The 25207-nt window shown below is 35.9% G+C and overlaps 2 protein-coding genes across 9 annotated transcripts in view; one reads left to right on the plus strand and one right to left on the minus strand.

Annotated features, from left to right (window-relative positions):
- The window catches only part of Nup54 (nucleoporin 54), a 38386-nt gene extending 22125 nt beyond the window's left edge, over positions 1–16261 (plus strand). For all 3 annotated transcript variants that reach the window (XM_020184052.2, XM_074041977.1, XM_074041976.1), the window contains 5 exons: positions 353–446; positions 7903–8010; positions 13638–13757; positions 14059–14169; positions 15478–16261. In XM_020184052.2, coding sequence (XP_020039641.1) covers positions 353–446; positions 7903–8010; positions 13638–13757; positions 14059–14169; positions 15478–15606 — 562 coding nt within the window. In that variant the 3' untranslated portion in view covers positions 15607–16261. The remainder of the gene's footprint in view (positions 1–352; positions 447–7902; positions 8011–13637; positions 13758–14058; positions 14170–15477) is intronic.
- A 1946-nt stretch (positions 16262–18207) lies between these two features.
- Positions 18208–25207, minus strand: part of Art3 (ADP-ribosyltransferase 3 (inactive)) — a 119892-nt gene continuing 112892 nt past the window's right edge. For 5 of the 6 annotated variants that reach the window (XM_074041983.1, XM_074041982.1, XM_020184054.2 and 2 more), the window contains exons 6-11: positions 24496–24525; positions 23297–23329; positions 22681–22713; positions 21867–21899; positions 20608–20640; positions 18208–18624 (exon numbers count right to left, since the gene is read on the minus strand). In XM_074041983.1, coding sequence (XP_073898084.1) covers positions 18491–18624; positions 20608–20640; positions 21867–21899; positions 22681–22713; positions 23297–23329; positions 24496–24525 — 296 coding nt within the window. In that variant the 3' untranslated portion in view covers positions 18208–18490. The remainder of the gene's footprint in view (positions 18625–20607; positions 20641–21866; positions 21900–22680; positions 22714–23296; positions 23330–24495; positions 24526–25207) is intronic. The other variant, XM_074041981.1, reaches the window with a different exon arrangement.

Raw genomic sequence — 25207 nt, forward strand, 5'->3', positions numbered from 1 at the left:
AAGCCAACAAATGTGAACTGAGCTTTTAATTCTTACATTTGAGGAGAGCTTACTTAATTTTCTTTCTTTTTTTTTTTTTAAATATCTGCTATGGCAAGACAATATAGTATAGTGAAAACTAGGAATGAAGAAATCTGAGTGCTAGTTCCCTAATTACATTTACATTTAAATTATGCAAGTTTTTGAGTAAACTGTATTTCCTCTTTTGTAAACTAGGGAAGTTTAATAAAATATAACACTTAATTTCATAATCATAGGTCTAGAAATTTGATGTGAGAAGAATGTTATTATGAAAATCTCGTATTTTATAGTAATAAGCATAAGATCTTAATGTTGACCACTTGCATTTCAGGTTAATTCCTGTACCAATGGTGGGTTTCAAAGAACTTCTCCGAAGACTAAAGGTTCAAGATCAGATGACTAAGCAGCATCAGACCAGATTAGATGTAAGCAATTAGCTTTCTAGTAGGAAGAGGAATTAGGGGCATTAATCATTTTATTATGTGCACTATTTCTCATATAGGGAATCAAAACCCTGCAAATTAACAATTACAGTTTTATATAACTGCCTTCTTTATTTTAGTGTCTACCAAGTCATATAAATCTGATTTGACATATTTTAGTAATGAATTTAGATTTGTTCTCCTAGCAGATTAATTCACCTCTACCAATTCTAGGCAGAAATTGCATATTATTTTATTAAATGCTTTTATTTATGGCATCTAATCAAAATGAAGGCTATAATTATGATTCTTCATGTTGTCATAATATAATTGTTTTGGTATGTTATTATGTTAATGAATCAAATTTAAATTACTGAATGCTTAAATCTACTTAATATTTTTTTTCTTAAAGAAGATTTTTATAATCAAATACTTAAAGATTTTTACAGGTCACCTCCACATTCTCCCATCCAAGTACTAATCAGGACCCATCCTGCTTAGCTTCCAAGATAGATGAGATCAGGTACATTGAAGGTGTGGTATGTAGATATCACCTCTATATTCTCTAACATGGACTTCTGATTTCATTCAGACTCTAAGTAGTAAAAAGCTGACTGCTTTATGAAGTGTCCAGCTATAGCCAGCTCTGTGAATAGTTTCTCTTACATTGATCAAGTTCTGCCTTGTTAGCAGTTTTCTCTGGCATTACTTTGCATGTAACTGCTTTGCTTCCTGTGACATCCCTACAAATATTGAACATCATGATGATTTCTCCTCTTTGATACTCTCTTCCCTGTCTAAAAATATGACAGTTTCTACACCCTTTATTATGTTTGGCTTCATGTACCAAATTTATCAAGATTACTTTTGACTCAGGACCTTGTGCTTGCTAGGCAGGCACTCTGCCACTGAAACCATGCTGTCAAGTTTTTGCTTACAGCTCGTCTCAGATCATGATCCTCCTGCCTAGTTGGGATCATAGGAGTATGCCACTATGCCTGGCTTACATGTTGAGATGGGAGTCTTGCTAACTTTTTTGCCCAGTGAGCCTCTCAATCTCCGCCTCCCAAGAGGCACCATTTGTGGCCTGAACACTACTTTTAAAAGGAGTTGCCTACAGTACTGAATGTGGTGTGACTAAAGTTCTTAGGAGTTCTTCACAGGAAAATCAAAGAAGCTATTCTCTTTTGTCTTGCTAAATATTTGTCCATTTTATTGATCTTTTCAAAGAATTAAGTTTTAGGTTTAACTGATTTTTTCGTCTTACTGTTTCCTTTAATCTGCTTTCTTCCATTTCTTTTTTCTATCTCTATTTCTTAAGGTAATAGCTTAATGATTTGAGAGCCTTCTTTTTCAGTAAGAACATTCAGTGCTATTAATTCCTACTCTAAGTTGAATTTTACATAATTTTACATTTTCTTTTTTATTGGTCACAGGGTCTCATTGTATAGCCCAGGATGGCCTCAAACTTACATCCTCCTGCTTCATCCTCACAAGTGCTGTGACTATAGGTGTGCACCACCAGTCCTGGCTCCATAACTTTATATTTTTATTTTTGATGTTTAAAATATTTTCTAATTTCCCTTTAGAGGTAATTTTTACTGTTGGATATTTTTTAACTGATGGATTACTTTAAAGTATGTCTAATTTCTAAGTGCTTGGAGATTTTCCTAGTATTTTGTTGATTTCTAGTCTGATTCTGTTACAGTCAGAGAATTGACCATTCTCAATGTTAAGGTTTTATTACCCAGGAGCCTTTGAAAAGAATATTCTAACCAGGCACCAGTGGCTCATGACTAATCCTAGCTACTCAGGAAGCAGAGATCAGTAGGATTGTGGTTTGAAGCCAGCCCGGGCAAATAGTTTGAGAGACTCTATCTTGAAAAAAAAAAAACTCATCACAAAAATATGGCTGGTTGAGTGGTTCAAGGTGTGGCCCTGAGTTCAAGCTCCAGTCCCACCAAAAAAAAGAATTTTCTGACTAGGCACTGGTAGTTTATGTCAGTAATCCAAGCTACCTGGGGAGGATAAGATTGGGAGGATTGAGGTTCGAGGCCAGCCTGATCAAAAAGTTTGTGAGACCCCCCCATCTCAGAAAAAAGCAGGGCGTGCATGGTGGTGTGCGTGGGTCATCCCAGTGAAGGCATGAAACCTAAAATAGGGGGTTCGCAGTCCAGGCCCACCTAGGCAAAAAGTGAGACTCTTATCTCAAAAATAACCACAGCAAAAAGGGCTAGATACATGGCTTAAGCGGTAGAGCATTTGCCTTGCAGGTGTAGAGCCCTGAGTTCAAACTCTAGAACCTATCATAAAGAAAAGTCTTGGGTGATTCACTTTTGGTTGATAGTGTTGTTTGGTTTTTCTGTATTGTTGATGTTTTCTGCCTACTAGTTCAACTGTTGTGAAAGGAGAGTTGAAGTTATCAACTATAGTTGTGGATTTGTCTTTTTCTCCTTTCAGTTCTATCAATTTTTGCTTCATGTATTTTTGGAGTTCTGTTCTTACTATCTATAATAATGTTTTCCTGGCAAATTTACCTCTTATTATTATGTAATGTCTCCTTAAAAAAAAACAGCTTTATTGAGATATAATTCATGTATCATACAGTTCACTCATTTAAAATATATCCAGTAATTTTTAGTTTAGAGTTGTGCACACCTAGGGCTGGTGGTAAGAGTGCCTGCTTGGCAAGTGTGAGGCCCTGAGTTCAAACTCCATTGCTGCCAAAAAGAAAAAAAAAAGTTGTGCACCTGTCACCATGATCAATTTAGAACATTTTCATCATCCAAAAAGGAAGTACCATAGTCATTAGTCACTCGTTCCCTATTTTTCTCCCTGCCTCTTAACCTGTCCTGCCCCATGCCCATCCGCAGTCCCAGGTAATCATTAATCTACTTTCTTATCTCTGTATTTTCTCATTCTGGACTTTTAAAATATTCCCAGCTGTAATATATCCATTGGCCAATCTCTCCTCTCCTTTCCTCCCCCAACCACCCAAGCCACTCTGGTAACCGGTCTATGCTCTGTTTACCTGAGAGAACTTTTTTAGAGTCCACATGAGTGAGATCATTTGGTGTTTGTCTTTCTGTGCCTGGCTTATTTCATTTAACACAATAGTCTCCAGGTTTATCCATGTTGCAAATGTCAGAATTTTGTTCTTATATTTCATTGTACATATATTTGTGTGTGTGTCACACATACCTCCCACATTTCCTTTATTCATTCTTTCATTAATAGGACACTTAGATTGAGTCTGTATCTTGACTGTTTGGGTAATGTCTTAGTAAACATTGGGATACAGGTATCTTTTCCATATGCTGTTTTTATTTCCTTTGGATATATATCCAATTGTGAGGTTGCTGGAACATATGGTAGTCTTGTTTTTAATACTTTTGTGGAGCTGCTGTACTAATTTAACATTCCTGCCAACACCTGTTGGTCATTTGTATTTCTTCTTTTGAGAAATATCTCTATCGGCCGTTTTTAATGGGCTTTCTTGCTATTGAGTTCCTTATAAATTTCGGGAATAACATGTATATTTTGGAAAAATTTTTCTCCATTTTTAGGTTTTCAGTCCATTTTAAGCTAATTTAGTATATTGAGAGAGATTGGTAGTCTAATTTTTCATATGGATATCCAGTTTTCCCAAAATCATTTTTGTGGTGTTGGGGTTTGAACACACAGCCTTTTGCATATTAGGCAAGTGCTTTACCACTGAGCTGTACCTCCATTCCCCCCAAAACATTTGAAAAGATAGAGTCCTTTCTCCATTGTGTGTTCTTGGCATCTTTATTGAAAATCATGTGGCTGTTCTGTTGGTCGGTCGTTGGGTGTTTTTGTTACTACCATGCTGTTTTGATTACTATAGTTCTGTAATAAGATTTTGAAGTCAGAGTGATGCCCTAACCCAGTTTTTTTGCTCAAATTCTGAGTCCTTTCTGTTTCTGTTCAAATTTTAGATTTTTTTTTTGGCAGTGCTGGGAATTGAACCTAAGGCCTCCCATGTGACAGGCAAATAAAATGTTCTACTACTGTTCTACACCTCCCAATCAACAATTTTTTGGTGGTTTTTAATTTTGTTTTGTTTTTGGCAGTACGTGAGTTTGAACTCAGGGCCTTGCACTTTGCTAGGCAGAAGCTCTGCCTCTTGAGCCACGCACCCAGCAAGCCATTGGTATTTTGATAGTGATTGTATTTTAATCTATGTATTATTCTGCGTAGTATGGACATTTTAACAACAGTGAATCTTCAAATCCATGAACACAGAGCATCTTTCCATTTATTTGTATTTTTAGTTCCTTTTTCATCATTGTTTTGTAGTTTTCAGTATAGAGATCTTTTACTTCTGTAGTTAAATTTATCCTTTTTTTTTGTCACAGTATTGTAAATGGGATTGTTCTCTTGATTTTTTAAATAGTTGATTACTGTATACAAACACTTGATTTTTGTTGATTCCTGTAACTATGGGATTCATTTATTAGATCTGAAAAAGTTGTGGATTTTTTAAGAGTTTTCTAGATGTAGGATCATGTCATCTGCAAACAGGGACAATTTCTTCCTTTCTAGTTTGGATGCCTTTTATTTCTTGCTTTACCTAATTTATTTAACTAGGATTCCTAGCACTTTATTGAATAGGAGTGTCAAAAGTGGGCATCCTTGTTTTGTTCAGATCTTTGAGGAAAATCTTTCAACTTCTTATGTTCAATAGGAGGTTAGCTATGGGTTTGGCATACACGGCTTCATGAGGCACATTCCTTCAAGTACCTATCAGGAAAGTTTTTGTCAGGAAGGGATTAAAGTTTTCAAATACTTTTTCTGTTTCTGTTCATATGGTTTTTGTCCTTCATTTTGTTAATGGGGGGGAGAGAGAGAGGTGTGTATATACACTATGTTTACTAATTTGTGTTGTGTTAAACCAAGTGGAGTGAATACCATTTGGTCATGATGAGTGGTCTTTTTAATGTTTTCTTGAATTCAGTTTGTTATGTGTGTTCATCAGGAATATTTGCCTCGCTGAAATGTTACTCTTTATTCCTGGTGATTTTCTTTGGCGTCTGCTTTATCTGAAATTAATATAGTCATTCTGCCTTTCCATTGATAAGTGTTTATCTTTGTCTGCCTTACTACTTTAAACATATCTGTAATCATAGGTGAGTTTATTGTAGATAGCATGATGTTTGGCTTTAGGCTTGCCATATTTTTGTTTTCTGTTTCTTTTGTTTTTAATTCTTGTATTTCACCTAGGTTTTTGTTTGTTTGTTTTTAAGAGGTTACTCTAGAGTAATAGTTCTTAGTGGCAGGTGGTGGTGGTGTTGGTAATTTTGTTTTCCTACAATGTATTTGGCAGTTTGTGCTACAGGTGTGTAGTGATAAGAGGCCAGGATGCTACTATACATCCTACACTGTATAGGACACTACTTTACAATAAAGAATTGTCTGGCACAAAATTAATAGTGCTCAAGTTCAAAAACTATTCTTTAAATAATTACAGTGGCTGGGTATGGTAGCATGAGCTTGTAGTCCCAACTACTCAGGAGGTTTATGCAGGAGGATCCTTTGAACCTAGAAGTTTGAGGCCAGCCTGGGCAACATAGTAAGACCCTGTTTCTTACTAATGATTATAATGCATCTCCTAATCAAATGAGTAGGCTTAAGCTTAGCACTCTGTCAGCAGTTATGCTCACTTTCACTTTTTGGGCTGTGTTGAAGCTAGTCTGGAGGGTCCTTGAGAGGAAAAATTTGTAAACTCACCACCAGTTCAGTGTTACCTTCAATCCTGATCTTCAGCAGCTATTTATATTTGAGTCCTCAAATAACTTTGCCGTGTGTTCCATCCAGGTTCTATAGCCATAGTCATTGAAAGAAATTAGGTGGAAATCCTAATCCATTTTGTACAGAACTGGGCTTCCTATCTTTTCTTTACTGGATTTCAGTAGTTCACCATTTTAAATTTTAATCGTTGTTAACTCTGTCTTTAGTGTCCTTAGTTGAATAGAAATAGAATTCCTTAAATTGTGATAGCCATAATTTTTAATTTGCTTAAATTATTCTTTACCCCAGAAGGCTTAAGAAGCTCCTACATTTTTTTCCTTGACATTTTAGAGTTTAACTTTCATATTTGAATCCTTTGTCTTCATGGAGTTTGTTTTATATACAGTACATGTTGTAAATGCAACTTTTTCTCTAAATAGTGGAACCGTTTTTTAAATATCCATAAAAAATTTGCTTTACCCCAATTATCTAATTTCAGTTATACCATACTTCTGTATATGTGTGTTGTATTTCTAAACCCTCTCTTGTTTCAGTGGCCATTTAGTCTGTTCTCACACCAGTTCCACATTTGTTTGTTCTTAGGGCTTTGTAATATATCTTAATACGTAATAGATTTGAGCTTCCAGCCTTTCTAGTTCTTTTCAGCTTTTTTTTTTTTTTAAGTTCCTTATGGATTTTTATTCAAAATGCTAGAATTTTGGTTGGAATTGCTAAATCTGGAGAATTGAATCACAGTGTTAAATCATTTCATCCATGTATATGGCATATCTTTTTAATCAGTGAGGTCTATTATGTCTTTTAAAATAGTTTTTAAGTATTCTCTTTAAAAATCTTATGTTCTTTTTTCTTTTTAATTCCTAAATTTTCAGTAAATAATGTAGGTGGTAATGTGGCCACCTAATTTTGTGTATCTGTTCCCTTAAAAGGAGATGTGCAGAGGTGGACATGCTAAAATGTCTTGCTGTCTTCTTGTTCTCTATAACACATAAGTATAAACCAGTGGCATAGAATGATGATGGGGACAATCTGATTGGGGTACTTTAATGTACCAGGGAGATTTTAACCTACTTTGTTAAAATTTAAAGACTTCATAAGGCAGGATTTTAGGTCAGGCAGAGAGCAAACCAAAGATCCAAAGGCATAAAAATATATTCAGTTGTAGAATTAATGTCATTCCTTCTTCTGTCCACTCTGATTACTCCTTCCAAGTATTCTGCAATAGTTTCAGGTTGATTGTCTATTAAGACTAAGTTCCTTACTCCCACATCATCTCAACTTTTTTCCATTCATGTCTGGATTGTTGGTTCTGTTCCCTAATATTATTTGAAATTTCTTACTTCTGAAATGTTTTATTTTTACTAAAAGTTGCATCATTGTTAAATATACTGGAGCTCTAAATAAATCTTTGAATGGTACTTTTTAATTTCTCAATGTATAATAAGGGAAGAAATATAAAATGGAGAATTAAAGGTATATTTTGAGAGATGAATGTCAAGCTTACTTCAGAATTAGACTGCCTGTAGGTGTACCCGTGATAGTCGTACTTGATTTATCCGTTTTTTTTTTTTTTTTCAGTTGGATGTGGTGCCAGCACTTGGGAGGTAGAGGCAGGAGGATAGTGAATTCCAGGCCTATCTGGGCTATGGTACCTAGTCTTAAAAATTAAAAAATAAAGTTTTTTCAACAGATAATATCTGAAGATATTAGTGAGCTACAAAAGAATCAAACTACAACTATGGCCAAAATTGCACAATACAAGAGGAAGCTCATGGATCTTTCCCATAGAACCTTACAGGTAATAATTTGCATTTATTTTTCAACATTTATAAGGTGACGTGACATACTTGTTAAATGTGGATTTTTTTTTTTTTTTGTAATAGGAAAAAAGACTACAAAGAAATAATAGTCTGAAAGTACCAAACTTTCTCAGTGAAACATAGCAGTTGGAGGAGAGATCTTACAAGGTTGGGCGAGGAGAGTAAGAATATTTTAAAGTACACAGCCTAGTGAGGGTGAGGGAAAACAGTGAAGAAACAAAGTATCGTTACAGAAAGAAAGCATGTATAAGCTCACTGGCATCTGATTTTCAAAATATAGAAAAACATTTTTGATTTTGAGTGCTAGAAAAAGGAGGGTAACCATTTAATGATTGAAAATAACAGAATTTCCAGATTAACAAGTGAAAATACAAAAGTAGACACAAAAACTGAAATTATAAACTCATGAAAACAGAAATACTACATATCAAAACCAATAGGACACAGCAAAAGCTGTACTAATAGGAAGATATGTAGGCTTAAAAAGTCTTAATTTAAAAAATATATATATACTTGCATTAAGAAATTAGTACCAAGAAAAGCCAGAAGAAACCAATAAGAGATAAATGTGAAATCAGTGAAACAATTTAAAAATAGTGAAAAGAATAAATTGAAAAGCTGTTAACTTTGAAAAGGCCATCAAAATAGCTAACTATTCCATGAGCCTGAAGAAGGAAAAAAAGGGCTGGCAGACTGGCTCAAGTGGTACAGCACCTGCCTAGAAACCCCAGTACTGCCAAAAAAAGGAAAAAAAGAGAGCAAAATGTACATAATTAGTGAGAAAAGAAACATTACCACAGATAAATAGAAAAGAGTAAGAAAATTCTGTCTGCACTTCAGAACAAGTTTGGAACTTAGAGAAAATAGACAATTTCCTATGAAAATAAAAATTACCAAAAGTAATCTCCAGAGAAGTAAAAAAAAAAACTTAAAGAAATACCAAACAGTTGGAAAAGTTAGTAATGATCAATCTGGAAAAAAACATAAAGGCCATAGGTTCATTGCTGAATTTTGTCTAACTCCTAAAGAGCTAATTCTAGTGTTATTTTAATTATTCTGCACAATAGAGGAAAAATATAGATGGCTTTCCTGTATTTTTTAACAGCCTCATTGATATGATTCACATATCGTATAACTAAACATTTAAAGGGTATAGTCCAGTGGTATGTTTTTAGTATCTTCAGACTTATGCATCTGTCACTATGATCAGTTTTTAAATATTTTAGCACCCTAAAAAAGAAGCTCCATTCCAGTCATCACTCCATTTTACCTCAAATCCACCAGCCCTAGGCAACCAGTTTGGGTCTGTGAATTTGCCTATAAATCTAAATGGAGTCATATGGGCTTCTTTATAACATAATGTTTGCAAGGTTCATGTTGTAATATGTAACAGTACTTGATTTCTTTTATTGTTGAATAGTATTGCGTTGTATGAATATTACCACATTTTATTTTTCTGCTTATCAATTGATGGACATTTTGGTTGTTTCCACTTGTTGGCTATTAGTAACGCTGCTATTAATATTTGTTTTACAAGTGTACATGTGGAGGGATGCTTCCATTTCTCTTAGAGTGAAATTGCTGGGTCATATGGTAGCATACAGTAACAACCTTTTTTCTAAAGTAGTGGTACCATTTTGCATCTCTATTTGTAGTACCTCAAAAAAGAACACAGATATTTTTAATTAAAAAGATACGAATTACACTAAGTGAAAAGGTAAATAAAAGCCTGATGAAAAGAGTACATAATGCTTGATTCCATTTATATGACATGCCACACAAAAGATGGAACAGAGAACAGATCAGTGCTTGCCACTCAGGATAGAAGCAGAAGGGAATTTTGGGGGTGATGAAAACATTTTATATCTTTGGTGCAGGAGCTGGAGATCCCCCCCGGGGCCTTAGGCATACTATACTAAGCATGGGCTGTGTCCTTAACCCCTTGTTCTGCTTTTTCTTTCTTTTTTTTTTTTTGGTAGTGCTGCTGGAGATTAAACCTGGGGTCTTGTAATTGTGGCAGTGGTTACATGACAATATGTATTTGTCAAAGCTGACAAATGTGTACATCTAAAACACGTGAATTTTGTTATGTGTGGATTATAAAGAACTCTTATCAATATAATTCACTACATCAGCACATTAAAGGAAAATATGAGAGACTATAACCAAAAATATCAGATTTTCCAAATGGCAAAACATGACAGTCATGGATCATAAGTGTAATGAGCAAGGAAAAGAACTAAACACTGGAAAAGAACTGAACATTCAAAGAGACTGATCTGTTGTTGCTGGTTTAAGGGAACAAACCATAGAATTAATGTAAGCTGGCTAGATACAAAACTATAAAAATCAGCTTTTCTTTACACATGGCAATACAAAATGTACCATTCACTAAGTATGACAAAACTGTAAAATACTTAGAAATAAATTTATGAAGAAAATACAATGTCTGGATAAAGGTCTTTATAAACAGACAAACCATATTCTTACATGAGAAGATTTAAATCTACTTTATAAGGCTTAAAAAGGAATTACAGGCTGGTGGAGTGGCTTATGCAGCAAGAGGACCAAAGTTCAAACCCCAGTGCCACCAAAAAAATAAAAAAAAGGAATTACAGGTTTCAAAAAATTGATTAAAATGTTTATGAAGGTGACTAGTTTTCAAGGGAACCTATTTTAAACATTGTTATGATCAAATCAATGTATTGGCATAGGATAGACAGATCCATGGAATGGAAGAAAGATCTGTTAAGTAGATGCAAGTCTGTCTGGACATTAACATTTGACAAAGGTGGTATTTCAATTCAGTAGGATTACTTAACAAATAATGTGGAGTTAACTGGCTCTCAGTCTAGAATGAAATAAAATTAGACCATTGTATCACACTATGTATGAAAATAGATTAAAGACTTGACTTTTAAGAATCCTGTGGGGCTACATGTACAACTTAGGGATTGGAGAGAGACTTACTTGACCAGAAAGCTAGAAATCATAAAACAAAATTGACTACATAAGAATTAGAAGATTTTGTATAGCAGAAGATACTAGCAGCCATGTGTCAACAGTCAGGGGTACAGAAAAAGGAAATTTTGCAAACAGCATTGATTTTAAGCTATAGTGTTAATATATATATTATACAAAGAAATTCCATAATTTGACGAGAAAACCTAATTGGAATGTAAGCAAAAGATGTGTAAAGGCAGTTCACAGAAGAACAAATACAATAGAAAGTTCGTTCGTTCTTTATTTATTTAGAGACTGTGTTTAACCAGGCTGACCTGGAGCTCCCTATGCAACCCAGACAGTCTTCAAACTTGGGATCCTCCTAGTTCAGCTTCCCAAGTGCTTGGATTATAGGCCTGTGCCACTAGGCTTGGCTTTACAAAGTACTTAACTTATTAGCATCAGGGAATTGCAAATTAAAGGGAAAAAAGACGTGATTCCCTTCCACTTACAGTTTTTTAATTAGAAAAATTTTAAACGCCACCACTTATTGTTGACAGCAATATGGTATAAAGTTACTCTTCATATGTAGTTTGTGAATCTAAATTGTTGGAATCTTTTAGGAAAGCAATGTAGCAACTTGTATTAGAACTGCAATCATACATACTTATGACCCCCCGCCGTTTCATTCTCAGGTGTCTACACCAGTAAACAAAGATGCATATACAAAAATTGTTTATTACAGCATTGTTCATATAAAAGTAGAACTGGGCATGGTGGCACACATCTGCAGTCCCAGCACTGAGGAGGCAAACTCGAGAGAATCTAAAGTTTGATGCCAGCCTAGACTACAGAATGAGATCTGTCCCAAAAAACAAAAACTCCATCAAGACAGTAATGATTAAGTTTTTGGTTAATAATAGATGAAAAAGCATGCAGTTATTAAAAATAACAAATCGGAATATACTAAGGATTTTCATGAAATTTTTTAATTACTTTGTTAATTATGTGTATAAATTCCCATTTTTAAAAACACCACCTAATGACTAGAAACCACTGTATATATATTTATGAAAAAGATAGAGGAGCATAGTCTGGGGGAACTTGAACAGAATTCTCATGGGAACTTTTTTTTTTTTTTTTTTTTTGGTGATCCTGGGGATTGAACCCAGACTTTGCATATGCTAGGTAAGCACTCTACAATTCCATGACTGAGCTACATCCCAGCCCTCAGTAGTATTTCTTGACACACTTATACTACTTTTATAATCTGAATAAAAAGTCCAATAAAAATTTATATTAAAAACTTAAATTGAGCTGGAGGTGTAGCTTAGCGATAGTGTGCTTATGTAGCATATACCAGGCACTGGGTTTGACCCTCCTCAGCACCACACACACTACCATATCACACTCAACTCTAAAGTAAGGTCAGACAGGTTACTCCAGAGGCACCTGCACACCCATGTTTATTGCGGCACTATTCACAATAGCCAAGTTATGGAAACAGCTAAGATGCCCCACCACTGACGAATGGATTAAGAAAATGTGGTATCTATACACAATGGAATTTTATGCAGCCATGAAGAAGAACGAAATGTTACCATTCGCTGGTAAATGGATGGAATTGGAGAACATCATTCTGAGTGAGGTTAGCCTGGCCCAAAAGACCAAAAATCGTATGTTCTCCCTCATAGGTGGACATTAGATCAGGGGCAATCACAACAAGGGGATTGGACTATGAGCACATGATAAAAGCGAGAGCACACAAGGAAGGGGTGAGGATAGGTAAGACACCTAAAAAATTAGCTAGCCTTTGTTGCCCGTAACGCAGAGAAACTAAAGCAGATACCTTAAAAGCAACTGAGGCCAATAGGAAAAGGGGACCAGGTACTAGAGAAAAGGTTAGATCAAAAAGAATTAACCTAGAAAGTAACACACACGCACAGGAAATCAATGTGAGTCAATGCCCTGTATAGCTATCCTTATCTCAACCAGCAAAAACCCTTGTTCCTTCTTATTATTGCTTATACTCTCTCTACAACAAAATTAGAAATAAGGGCAAAATAGTTTCTGCTGGGTATTGGGGTGGGGGGAGAAGGAGGGGGCGGAGTGGGTGGTAAGGGAGGGGGTGGGGGCAGGGGGGAGAAATGACCCAAGCCTTGTGTGCGCATATGAATAATAAAAGGAAAAATAAATAAATAAATAAAGTAAGGTCAGCTAAATTAAGCTATCGGGCCCATACCCCGAAAATGTTGGTTTATATCCTTTCCATACTAATCAACCCCACTGCCAAATTAAACCACACAAAAAAACCTTAAATATTATAGGCTTATGTTTTTACATAAATGCACTTGATTCTGAAAGACTGTAAATGTCTAAAACTGGTTTTAAATTACTTATTGTTCATGTTGCTTTTTTTAAAGCCATAAAAAACATTGTTTTAAAATAATTATCCCTAACACTGCCACTCCAATTGCTAAGCGTAAACCAATGTGTGGTATTTGTGCCTAATTGATAGGGACAGAAACATAATTCAGGTCTTGCTTAAACTGTTGCACTCCACTCTATTGCTAGTGTAGTTTTCAGCTAATTTTTGTCAAGAATTAATTGTAATAAAATTACTTGCATAACTGAGAAGTACTGGTGGCTTTTCTTTGTATAGGTCCTGATCAAACAGGAAATTCAAAGGAAGAGTGGTTATGCCATCCAGGCTGATGAAGAGCAGCTGCGGGTTCAGCTAGATACAATTCAGTGTGAACTCAATGCACCCACTCAGTTCAAGGCAAGCACTTCTAAGACCATAAAACTAAAGTTTATTACAGGTGGATTTTCAGGAAAGTGTCAAGTAGTCTTAAAATATAATTTTTCTATAGCTGTGTTTATTAAGCATTTGTTCTCTTTAATTAAGACTTCCTTTTGAAAGTAAACTGTCATGATTCTTTGGCTTGCACTGATGTTTCAAATAATGTACAGAGGAGAAGTTGGAAATGTTTAATTGGTTTTGAAACCATGCTTTCAAAAGAAACCATTCTCTTTTAAAAGTGGTTGCTGTTATTAGTAGTTGATTTCTGACTCATTTTTAGGGCCGATTAAATGAACTGATGTCCCAGATCAGGATGCAGAATCATTTTGGAGCAGTTAAATCTGAAGAAAGATATTATGTAGATGCGGATCTGTTACGAGAAATCAAGCAGGTAAATGTCATAGGAGAGGTACTTTTTACAAGTGTCGGCCTACCCCTTCAAGTCTGTTAGCATAGCTGTTATCTAAAAAACAGAAAACAAGTGTTTGTGAAAATGTGGCAAAAACACAATTGTCATACATTGTTTAAGAATGTAAAATGGTACAGTCTCCATGGGAAACCGTGTGGTGGTTCCTCAAAATACTAAAAACAGAATTACCGTATGATCTGACAGTGCCAACTCTAGATGTATACCCATGGAATTTGAAAACAAGGATTTGAATTAGGTATTTGTACACCTGTGTAAATGCACACACAATAGAACATTATTCCCTCCTTAAAAGGAGGAAAGTCTAACATACACTACAACATGAACAAATCTGAAAGATGTTATGCCAAGTGAAGTAAGATAGTCATAAAAGGAAACTCTGTCACTTATGATTGCTGCCCAACAGTGTGAATGTACTTAATACCCCTGAACTGTACACTTAAAAATGGTCCAAGTGGTAAATTTTGTATTATGCCTACTTTGCCACAATTTTTAAAAAGTGAATCATCCCCCCCCACCTCTCCTCATACTCCAAGGATGAATTTAGAAGCAGTAGAGACACCAAAGTTACCTAGACCTTGCTGCTCATAAAGTGTAGGGGGCAGTAGCACTGCAGGTCATTAGAAGTACAAAATCTCAGACCTTACTCCAAAGTTTACCAAGATAAGAGTGATCTGTATGAATGTTAAATTGGAAAGCAGCTGCTCTAGGTTCATACCTTCCCACTTTGTATGCTGCATATAAGTTATAAATAGGTTGAGTTATTGATCCCTTCAGCCCTGGTTCAAGATAGACCAGAACTTCCAACCACCCAAGCTTCACCTAATTACCATTAAAGCTATTAAGAACAGTACCTTAGAGCACATGTGAAGAATGCCAAAAATGTTAGCATCTGTAGTCCTCATTATCATCACTATATTTCAAAACATGAAAATTCTGGTTTCAAAATGTTTAGTTTGCTAGTGATCTGTATTTGAGTACCTTCTTTGAATTCTGTTTTAATATCATACTGTTTTTGGTCATAGGTAAAAGGGATAGTTAATCTAAAAAACATTTTTAAGATATTGTTTATATATAATTGTTTGATTTTATTGTTCCTTAGAATATGGCTTACACAGCTAAAGTTACTGACAAAAGATGTACTATGGATGTTTACATGTGTTGCTTGTTACATTTAGTTACTACGTCTGTACTGCTGGTAAAAAAAATCTGAGTAGCCTACAGTTTGAGAGTAGTGCATTAATATGTTTTATTTTCTATAATTCATTCCAGCATTTGAAACAACAACAGGAAGGCCTTAGCCACTTGATAAGTATCATAAAAGATGATCTAGAAGATATAAAGTTGGTAGAACACGGATTGAATGAAACCATCCACATCAGAGGCGGTGTCTTTAGTTGACAGTTCATAAACTTGTATTAGAGGTTTGTAAAATGTCTTCTCCTACTGTATCAGGCCTTTCTTAAGATGACCACATGGAGAAAAAAGAAAGGCTCTTCTCCTGGCTGGGATTTTTGAGGTTACTGACAAATTGCTGTTCACCAAATCTGAATTGGTCACCTCACAGTTCTTCAAAGAGTTACATGTAAAAGTTGTATTAACTTTTAAAAGAGAAATACGTAATTAGCAAAAGTATATGTACTATTGTACATTTTTGTAACAGCATTAAACATAATCACAGTGTTCAATGATTATTTTTCATTCTGCTTTCCATAGCAAGTAAATATGAAGTATATTAACTTTATATGTAACAAAACTGTGTAATTACTTGGCTGTTGGAGATTTGTAGTTCAAAGTGTATATGTACATCAGTTTTTATATTTGTGAATTCATCTGTAGGAGCAAAAAAATCCAAAAGTATTTAATGATTAATGAGGTTTTCTTTTTGTTCTATAAAGATTTGAAAATATATTTTTATATTATTTTACTAATTTGGAATTTACAGAACACATAATTAGGATATAACAAAATTACCATTTTTGCAATTTTTTTTGTTTTTTAAACCTTGTTTCTAGAAAAGATGAAGACTTTAAAATAAATTCTTAATTTGCAATTACTTTTATATAACTCTGTCTGGTGCTTTATTTGGTTTTGTGGGAAAGGCCATTTATGGCCTTATGTAAACAGACTGTATACCTGAGCTGCAATTTGTAGGCACTTCTTGAAATGCTGTAACTGCACTTCTGTGTGGTGCTCTGGCTGATACTGAGAGGTGTTACAAGAAATAGCCCCATGATTCTTGCTGTTGTGTTTACTATGGGGATGGTGCAGGATGTGATGCCCTTGTATTCAGTCATCCTTTGAGGGCTCACTGAAGGAATGTCTCCTCAGTTGTTGCAGACTAGGCTGCAATTGTGTAGAAGACTAAGAATTTTAAAATCAATCATTCTTTCCAGGTTAGCTGCTAGAATTTTACAGCCACTTTGCCAAGTTTTTGCCATGTGAGTTGTCATACTACTCTATACACCACCCTTCTTTTATCATACTTTCCTACCCATTGTTGCAATTCCAGCAGTGTTGGAGAGGAATTTCTTTTTTTTGTGCTCATTTTCTCCTCAGAAGATAGGCACATTGTTGTTCTCATCTACATGGCCAGGTATGGAAGGAAAGTTTCTTTCCTGCATGCCCCTTTTCAGTAGGAAGAACTGTTGACCTAAGTGATGAGAATTGGTACTCAGCCACATAATCTAGTGGGTGGATCACTAGTAAGCATGGTATGCACGATTAACCTTTCATTTTTCATATTCTGATATTGCTAAGGTTCTTAGTTCGACAAGGTAAATACTAGACAGGACTTGAGATCTGCCTTTAAAAGACAGGGTCAGTCGTTGTTGGTATCTTATCTCACTGGTGATGACATACATGAACGAGTAAGGCAAAACCTGTGTTCCTTGTTTATATAGCTGGTTGGACAGCTGGACTTTTACAGAATTATAGGTGTCTTCTGAGCAACTGATGAACTGGGGTGGTTCAAACTGAAGAAACCCTAACACCCAATGTGATACTACTTAGAGGCTGTGGTGCTTTGGGAAGGTGATCAGGTTATGAGCGTGGAGCCTTTGGTGAGTGGGATTAGTATCCTACTTCTATCAATCACCCCTTTTCACTGAAGACACAGTGAAAAGACAGCTTCCTTTGCAAGCCAAGAAGAGGGCCTTCCTTCATCAGAAATTGAATCTGCCAGCATTTTGATTTTGAACTTTTCAGTCTCCAGAACTGTGACACGATTGCTGTTTATAAGCCACCTACTCTGTGCTATTCTGTTATTACAGCAGTCTAAAACTTTATATCAATTTCTAGATTTGGGTAGGTGGAAGAAAGACCCACTTTTGCTTAGTAAGTAACTAATTTGTGTTCCGTTGTCAATTTACCTGAAATACTGTGTATAGTACTCAACTGGCTAGTAGCTCTTGAAGACAGATTTCCCTCAAATTTTTGAGTAAGAGAGGTAACTGGTAGAATGAAAGCACACTGAATTTTTTTTTTTTTTTTAATTTGTGGTACTAGGGTTTGAACTCAGGGCCTCACACTTGCTAGGCCTGCACTTCATTACTTAAGTCATTCCGCTAGCCCTCACGCTGAATCCTTAACATGCAGTTTAGATTTTCTGTAGCAAGAGGCCTTAATTCCATTTTGAGATACTGGCAAAGTATAAATAAGTCTGTTCCCAAAGCCTATGCCTAAAACAGTCACTACTCAATTACCACAGTACCTAGGGGAAAAGGGTACTAGGTTGTAGAACTTCATTTTTCCTTATCTAGTTCCCTGTCTACCTTCCTGAGTTAACATGAGATTATATGAAACATTTTGTAAACTGTTGGGTTTATAAAAATGTAATTGTTCATATACTGAGGCATAATGAAGAGACTGAAGGAAAAGTGATGCTATTATTTGAAAGCAAAGTTTGTTTCTTAATCTAAAATTACGATTCTGGTATTAAGTTTACGTTGACATATTAGATGTTAGTAATGAACATTTTACTATCTGACAATTCTATAGAAATAATTTAGTAATCCAAGTCTTTTATTGAATCTGAGCAAAATATACAGTTTGGGTTTTTTTTTTTTTCATTTGTAAGATTAATACAGAAATAAATGAAAGTTAATTTTGTGACATTATATCTGGACCAACTTTCTGAATTGCAAAATAAATAAATAAATACACAGTTCTCATTTTATAAAGTGACTGGCCAACAAGGGAAAAATACATCATTCCTTTTGACCTCCTGTGGGTGGGATCCCTGTAGTATATTCCAAGTAAAGAATAAGACAATGAGTGTATCAAACTATGGAGCAACAAAAAGATTTACAGCAGAAGCACTGATTAAAATGATGAATATATCAAATGGTGGAAGGAGCATTTTGCCAGAGGATGCAGAAGGATGGGTCTTGGGACCTGGAACAGGAACTGGACCTGCAGCTATTAATGAGAACACACAGTCACTAACACATCATTTTTGGTGTCAAGTATCATCCACTCCTACCATACATTCTGAACATACAAACAACACTGAAATTGAGTTAGAAACTTACTTGAAATACTTTCAACTGGGAATGTTTCAAATAAGTATAGTCAATTACAGATGGGCTAAATTTCCACATATATCATCAGGACATGCTGCTCTAGGTTTTATCTAGGATTTCACAGGCTTTTAACTCTATATATAGCCAAGACAATTGCTTTTTGTTCTAGTTCTCTAGAATTTCCATTTTCTGTATTTATACATGCAATGTTAACTGTATCTCTTCTATTTCAAACAAAGACAATATACTTCACGTACATACTCAAACAGCTACCAGTAATACAACTGGATGTATATCTGCATTTTAAACACTAAGCTCTGCAAGCTGACAAATGTTTTTTCTTACACACATAACATGGCTCTGGGGGAAAAAGTGCTTCTCTTTCTTTTGTCTGAACTAGAGAAGAGCAGCGGAACCCATCTTATAGGATAAGCTGTTTCACACTGCTCTAAACTCAGATACTTGATTTATACGGGAAGGGCTGACTGGATGTTTATTCAAATAGGATAACCATTCATACTTCCTGAAATATTTTTCCAAGAAAAATAGCTGGTAAGGCTTTAAAAAAACCTTTGTCAGTTTACTTGCTATAGTTAATACATGCAGTTGTAGATATAAAGAGGGAAATGGATGAGCAGATGCACTCATGCATTAGTTACTATAGACCAGTGGTTTTCAAGTTGGTAGTAAAGCCTCTTCACAGGCAAATTTGGACAGCTGTCAAGGGAATTTTTTGGGAGGGGCGGAGATAGTGGAGATTGAATCCATGGTCTTACACATGCTGGGCAAGCACTCTGGCACTAAGCCAACATACCCGACTTTTTTGGGGGGGGGGATGGGATGTGTGTGTGTGTGTGTGGTACTGGGGTTTGAATTCAGGGCCTACACCTTGAGCCACTCCATCAGCGCTTTTATGTGATGGGTTTTTTTTGAGATAAGGTCTCGCAGAACTATTTGCCCAGGGCTGGCTTCAAGCTGCGCTCCGGTCTCCTGAGTAGCTAGGATTACAGTCGTAAATCACCAGTGCTCAGCACCTTTTTTCTAATTTTTGAGTCAGCATCTTGCTGTGCCTCAAACTTGCCCTCCTGCCTCAGCCTCCCAAGCAGCTTAAATAACAGGTATGTGCCGCCACCATGCCTGCCTAGCAAATTTTTTTTTAATTGTTGCAACAATGGGGTGGAGATAGAGGGCTAGGTATCTTGAAATACTCAGGATGTTCTTGCATAATGAAAAATGAACCTACTTCCTGTGCAACTTTCAAATGTACTGCTAGACAAAAAGTTAAAAACCTATTTATGGTGATCAAACTCAGAACCTAAGGCACTTTTTCACATAAAATATTTTCTGATACTTTCAAAAAACATTAAACAAATTTTTATCTAGTGTCTGTTGTGGTTTTTCACTTTGATTTCCTTATACTTAAATAGAACAGCCTCCAGTCTTCTCAAATCCAAATATATTTGCATAAATAAGCCTCTATCTACTTCTATGAGTCAGTGTAATATAAGCATTTATGTATCAAAATATATGTCATAAATTATAGCCAGGACATTAGACTGACTTTTATGAGTAAGATCTTACTCTGGATTTTATTTCAGAATACTATAAAGGCTTTATAAAAATATTTGCTATTTAAAAAAGAATTGAAAGGAATGAGAACTGTTCTAAATAGCACACTCTAAGCACAGTTGAAAATTTAAGAAACATTCAAGTTGCCTCCACCACAAACATACATATAAGCATTTGAATATGTATATTCTTATGATTCTAAACTCATATTTTAACTTTGTTCTTTTTATGAAGGAAAAATAAATTGTTCACTTTTTCTACATTGCAGAAACATATTTATCAACTGATAAAGAAATGAGATATTTCTTACTAGGATTGTTGATATTTCCTTGACTTCTGTCTTCTAAAATGTAAAGAGATTTTGAGTTAATTGCGTTATATATCTATTTATCCAGAAGAGAAAGATCTGATTAAAGATTAAGCGAACTTGGTTTTCTTTGAGAATGGGCTTGAGGGGCAGGGTAAAAGATTTACAGGTTATGTGGGGTTCAAGAAAGGTTTGGTTTTTTTGCTTATTTGCACTCTGAATTTTTTCCCCATGAATATGTGCTTTTATTAAACAGAGGTTAGTATTTTGTTTTAAAAAAAGTCATTTTTCTACATACTGAACTCAGATTCCCAAGTACAACATCAATACACCTTCCACTTACTAAATATTTATTATCTGTCATACATTATGGAAATGCTTTATGTACACTCTTATCTTACAATCCTATTAGGTAAGTATAGTAATCCGTATTTTACAGATGATCCTCAAAACATCCTATCACACAGGTAATGAATGGGTACCAATGTCTGACTTCAAAGCCTTTGCTCTTAATTTTACCATATTTTCATAGCTTTAAACCCAAATGCCAATTCTAGTAGCCTAGAATAGAGCTGTATAACTAAATCTGGCTAAAAGACAAGGGTCATCTTGGCAGAAGGGGAACAAAACTTGAAACATATGAGTCTTGGTGGTCTCTTTCTAACCCTTTTCAAGGTTCATTAATCTTCCTATGTTTCAGGTCCTCATTTCTGAAATGGCAAGAACAATCTTACTTGATTAAATTAGATCCTGTGTACTGTTTTGACATGGCCTTTAAAAAGCCTGCACTACACACAGCTTTCCAGGAAAGGGCACAATACAACATATTCTTAGCAAAACTAACTGGTCTGTCTGTTAGAGGAAGGGAAAGTGTTGTGAGCACAGAATAGCTGGTCCCAATATTAGCATGTTGTGCAGTTTTTCATTCATCATTTTTAATGATGATATTCCTGTGTCTCCAGATTCCCTCACAGATCCAGTTCACCCTGGGAAACCTCTGCCTCGTTCTGGAATAGACAAGCACAGCTGGACAGCAACTGTTCCAATTTAAGGTCAAGCACTTTGTTCTCTGCTTGGCCCAAGAGAACCTTAATAGCAGCTTGTTGTTCGTGCTGAAAGGAGTTCTCAACTTTTCCCCACTTCTAACATGCAAACTGGGTGTCCAGTCTTCCCCAAACCCCTTAAGCCTGCGCTAACTAAATGATTATGTTAAAGGACTTAGAACCCCTTGGTGCCTCCACCCCCAATAAAAGATTTGTTACCAAGCATTTTATCCGGTTGTACCACTTTTATTCCTAAATAAGAAAAAGATTTTCAGTCAATAATAATGGCAGCTACTTTTTACTACTATTCATTTTGTCAGATACTTTATTTCAGTAGATCCCCCATTAGTCCTCAAAGACAAAAGCATCCTCATTTTAACAGGTGTAGATGCAGGGGCACACTAAAGTTAAGTGACTTATACAAAGCTACCCAGAGGAAAGTGGCAGAGGAGAAATTTGAAGCCAGGTCTGCCTGTCTACCCAGCTGTTTAACCCAAATCCTGCCTTTACGGCAACCACAGTGTGACAAGTGTTACCACATTTAAAAGATGACAACTCTGAGGCACAGAAGTGTCATCGTTGTCTAGAGTTCTCTGGTAAAATACATCATCTGTGCCCCAACCCCTTTTCTTAATACTCTCTTGTCTCAGGAAAAAAATTAATTTTGGGAACTTTCCCCCACCCATTGTAAGCATAAAGTTCTGAGGAACCTGACCGGAATCACTGCTCCTTTTCTCTGGCCACAAAAGCTCAAGGTCCCTCAATGGCCTTGCTCTCAGCTACAACTCTCTCTTTAAAAAATAAAGCATTTTTATTTGTATATACAAAAGGTAGGTTAAATCTGTCATGGCAAATACAGTGGAAGAACACTTGAACTACAAGTCTTAAGGAACAAATACTTGGTCAGTTAAAAGCCATGGGTCTTTCATTTACAGAGTACTTAGGCTTCCCTGCATGTCTAATGGTGACAGTTATGTCTATACACTTCAGATTGGCATCTTCCCCTCTGGCATGCCTGTGTGCCATTACTCACCAGGAAGTGGAAGATGTTCTGGAGTTTTCATTCCTAAAAAGAAATTTTCAGTGACTTGAAGATGCTTCAGTAAGTATAATTTTCAAACTCTCGTGTGATGAGCTCTGGAAATACAAGTCCCACAGGTCCCAGAAACTAGCTTCTGGCTATTGATTGAAAAGTTCTGACTCCATAAACCCTCATTGTATAGTATATACCAAGCTTAGAGAACTCTTCTACCATAGCACTGCACTGTGTGTGTCTGTGCCAGAAGAATACTGTGTTTTGTTACCCGGAGGTCTCAGATAATGAGCTGTTAACCAAAGCTAACAGTCAATTGTGCAAGAAGCCAAAGTTTCTATTGAGCAGCTTCAGCTGTAGAACCTGGAAGGTGCTGACTACTGCATTCAGGTTCCAGCATCCCGGCCCTTACCCATGCCCCCAGCAGAGCAAATGTTCCTACTACAGCAGCATACGAATGCTAGGGAGCAAAGGCCCTTTCTCTACACTTTCACAACTAAATCACACAGTTATAAGGGAAATACTCATGAAAATTTTCTCATGACAATATTCTCTTTAATGCCCAAGGAATCATTGTCACCTTATGCTTAAGAGAGTAAATAGAAAGCTATCTTACCAGGTTCAGGAGTAGGTTCAAGGCTTTTCATACCTAAAGGCAGAAAAAAATACATTGGTTAGTATTGATGTATTATCTTGCGCTACTAGTACTCCTTTGTCTATACTTCCTGCACCTCCAACCCTCCAAAAAATAAAGGCAGCACAAAAAACAAACACCATTCAAAGTATTGTCATTCTCCAATCAGATGAAGTCCAAACTCCTTTAAGCTTGACTTTAAGAATTTTCAAAGGCTTTCTAAGACTTTCTCCAACCTTATCATCATAAGGCAGTCCTAGGATATCTAATTTTTAAATGAAGGTACTGGGCTGAAGTATCTGCTTGATTTAGCTCCCCTGTCATTATGGTTATTGGCTCATAAGGCTTTGGACAGGTTACTTAATCCTTATGAGCTTGAAGTCTTTAATTTATGCAAAAGAAGCTGTTGGAGGTTTATAATGAATGAGGATTAAAGGAAATACTATATAATAGTGCTTGGTACTATGCATGGAACTTAAAAACAATAAATGAAGTCCCTCTAATCTAGCTTAATTAATTCCCCAAACTATCCATGCTCAGTCCTAGGAGTCCTCATGTCTCCTCATAATCTTGTAGCCAAATTCAAAGTAAGAAAAATAAGGCCCTGGCTTTTTATTCCTAAGGAAAACAAATAAGACCTATTTAGTAAGCCGAGTGCTGGTGGCTCACACCTGTAATCCTAGCTATTTGGGAGGCAGAGATCAGAAGGGTTGCAGTTTGAGGCTAGCCTGAGCAAATAGTTCAAGAGACCCTATCTCGAAAATGCTCAACACACACACAAAAACGGGGCTGGCAGAGTGGCTCAAGTGGTAAGTAGCCTGCCTAGCAAGTGTGACACCCTGAGTTCAAACCCTAGTACCACCAAAAAAAGGAAAACTGTTTAGTTAAAAAACAAACAAACACCTTGAAAATTAAATTTATATGCTATAGATCACAAGAGTTTGTGGAATAATTTGTTGCACTGTCCTCTATGTTCTGGATGACTATAAAGATTACTAAACAAGAGACACAGAGCTGCTGTGTCATTTTTGTAAAGAATCTACTTGATACACTAAGTAAGTAAGCAAGGTGGGCTTGCCTTTTATCCACTTTTTCTTACCATGGCATGTCTACCTGCTCCTACCTATAAAAGGAGCTCTGTTGCAAAATGTAAACCCCCCGAGTTTTTGATAATGTCATACCAGCATCTTCAAGCTTCTGGTTTTCCTCACCTGTATTACAAACAAACAAAACCCCATTAGTTTTAGCAATGGATCAAAAGAATTGAGACTTAACTATTGCTAAAGCAAAACTATTTTCAGGGTAATGTAGCCATTAAGTACCACTTAGTGTGCCCAGAAACTGCTGCTGTTGCATTTAACTGTCAACTAGAGTCTAAATGTTCCTTGGCTAATGAGCTGGAACTCTCTTTTGGCCCTTTCTAATAAGGTAAACCATTATATATAGCTAGTGTCCTAGGAGTGTCAAGGAGGCAGAAAAAAAAATGTCTGTTTTGAATTGTTAGCTGAGGTCCCTATGAAGTGATTAGAATGTGTGACTGCAATGGGCCAGTAAGAATTAGGTAGTTTGCGAAGCATGTCCTCGGGTGTATGAAAGGCTTCTACCAGGACAGAAAGCATCCTCCTGAACGTGAAGTAAACTGTGGTTTTGGAAATGGTGAATTTTTTTCTCTCTTCAATAAAGAAAAACTTAAGGCCACATGGGCCTAATGCATAGTAAGGAACTTAAATGCAAAGAATTGATTTAGTTATATCTCCATAAGTGGAAACAGAAAAAAAAAATGTAGTCACCCAGATATTTTAGTCAAATGGTACCTTTCAAGAAAACGGAGTAGCCTTGATTTGGGGCATTTGAAATAGAGCCAGAAAGTCATTATTAATCAGGTCCCACATG

This window comes from Castor canadensis, chromosome 9, assembly GCF_047511655.1.
Source record: "Castor canadensis chromosome 9, mCasCan1.hap1v2, whole genome shotgun sequence".
NCBI classification, from domain to species: Eukaryota; Metazoa; Chordata; class Mammalia; order Rodentia; family Castoridae; genus Castor; species Castor canadensis.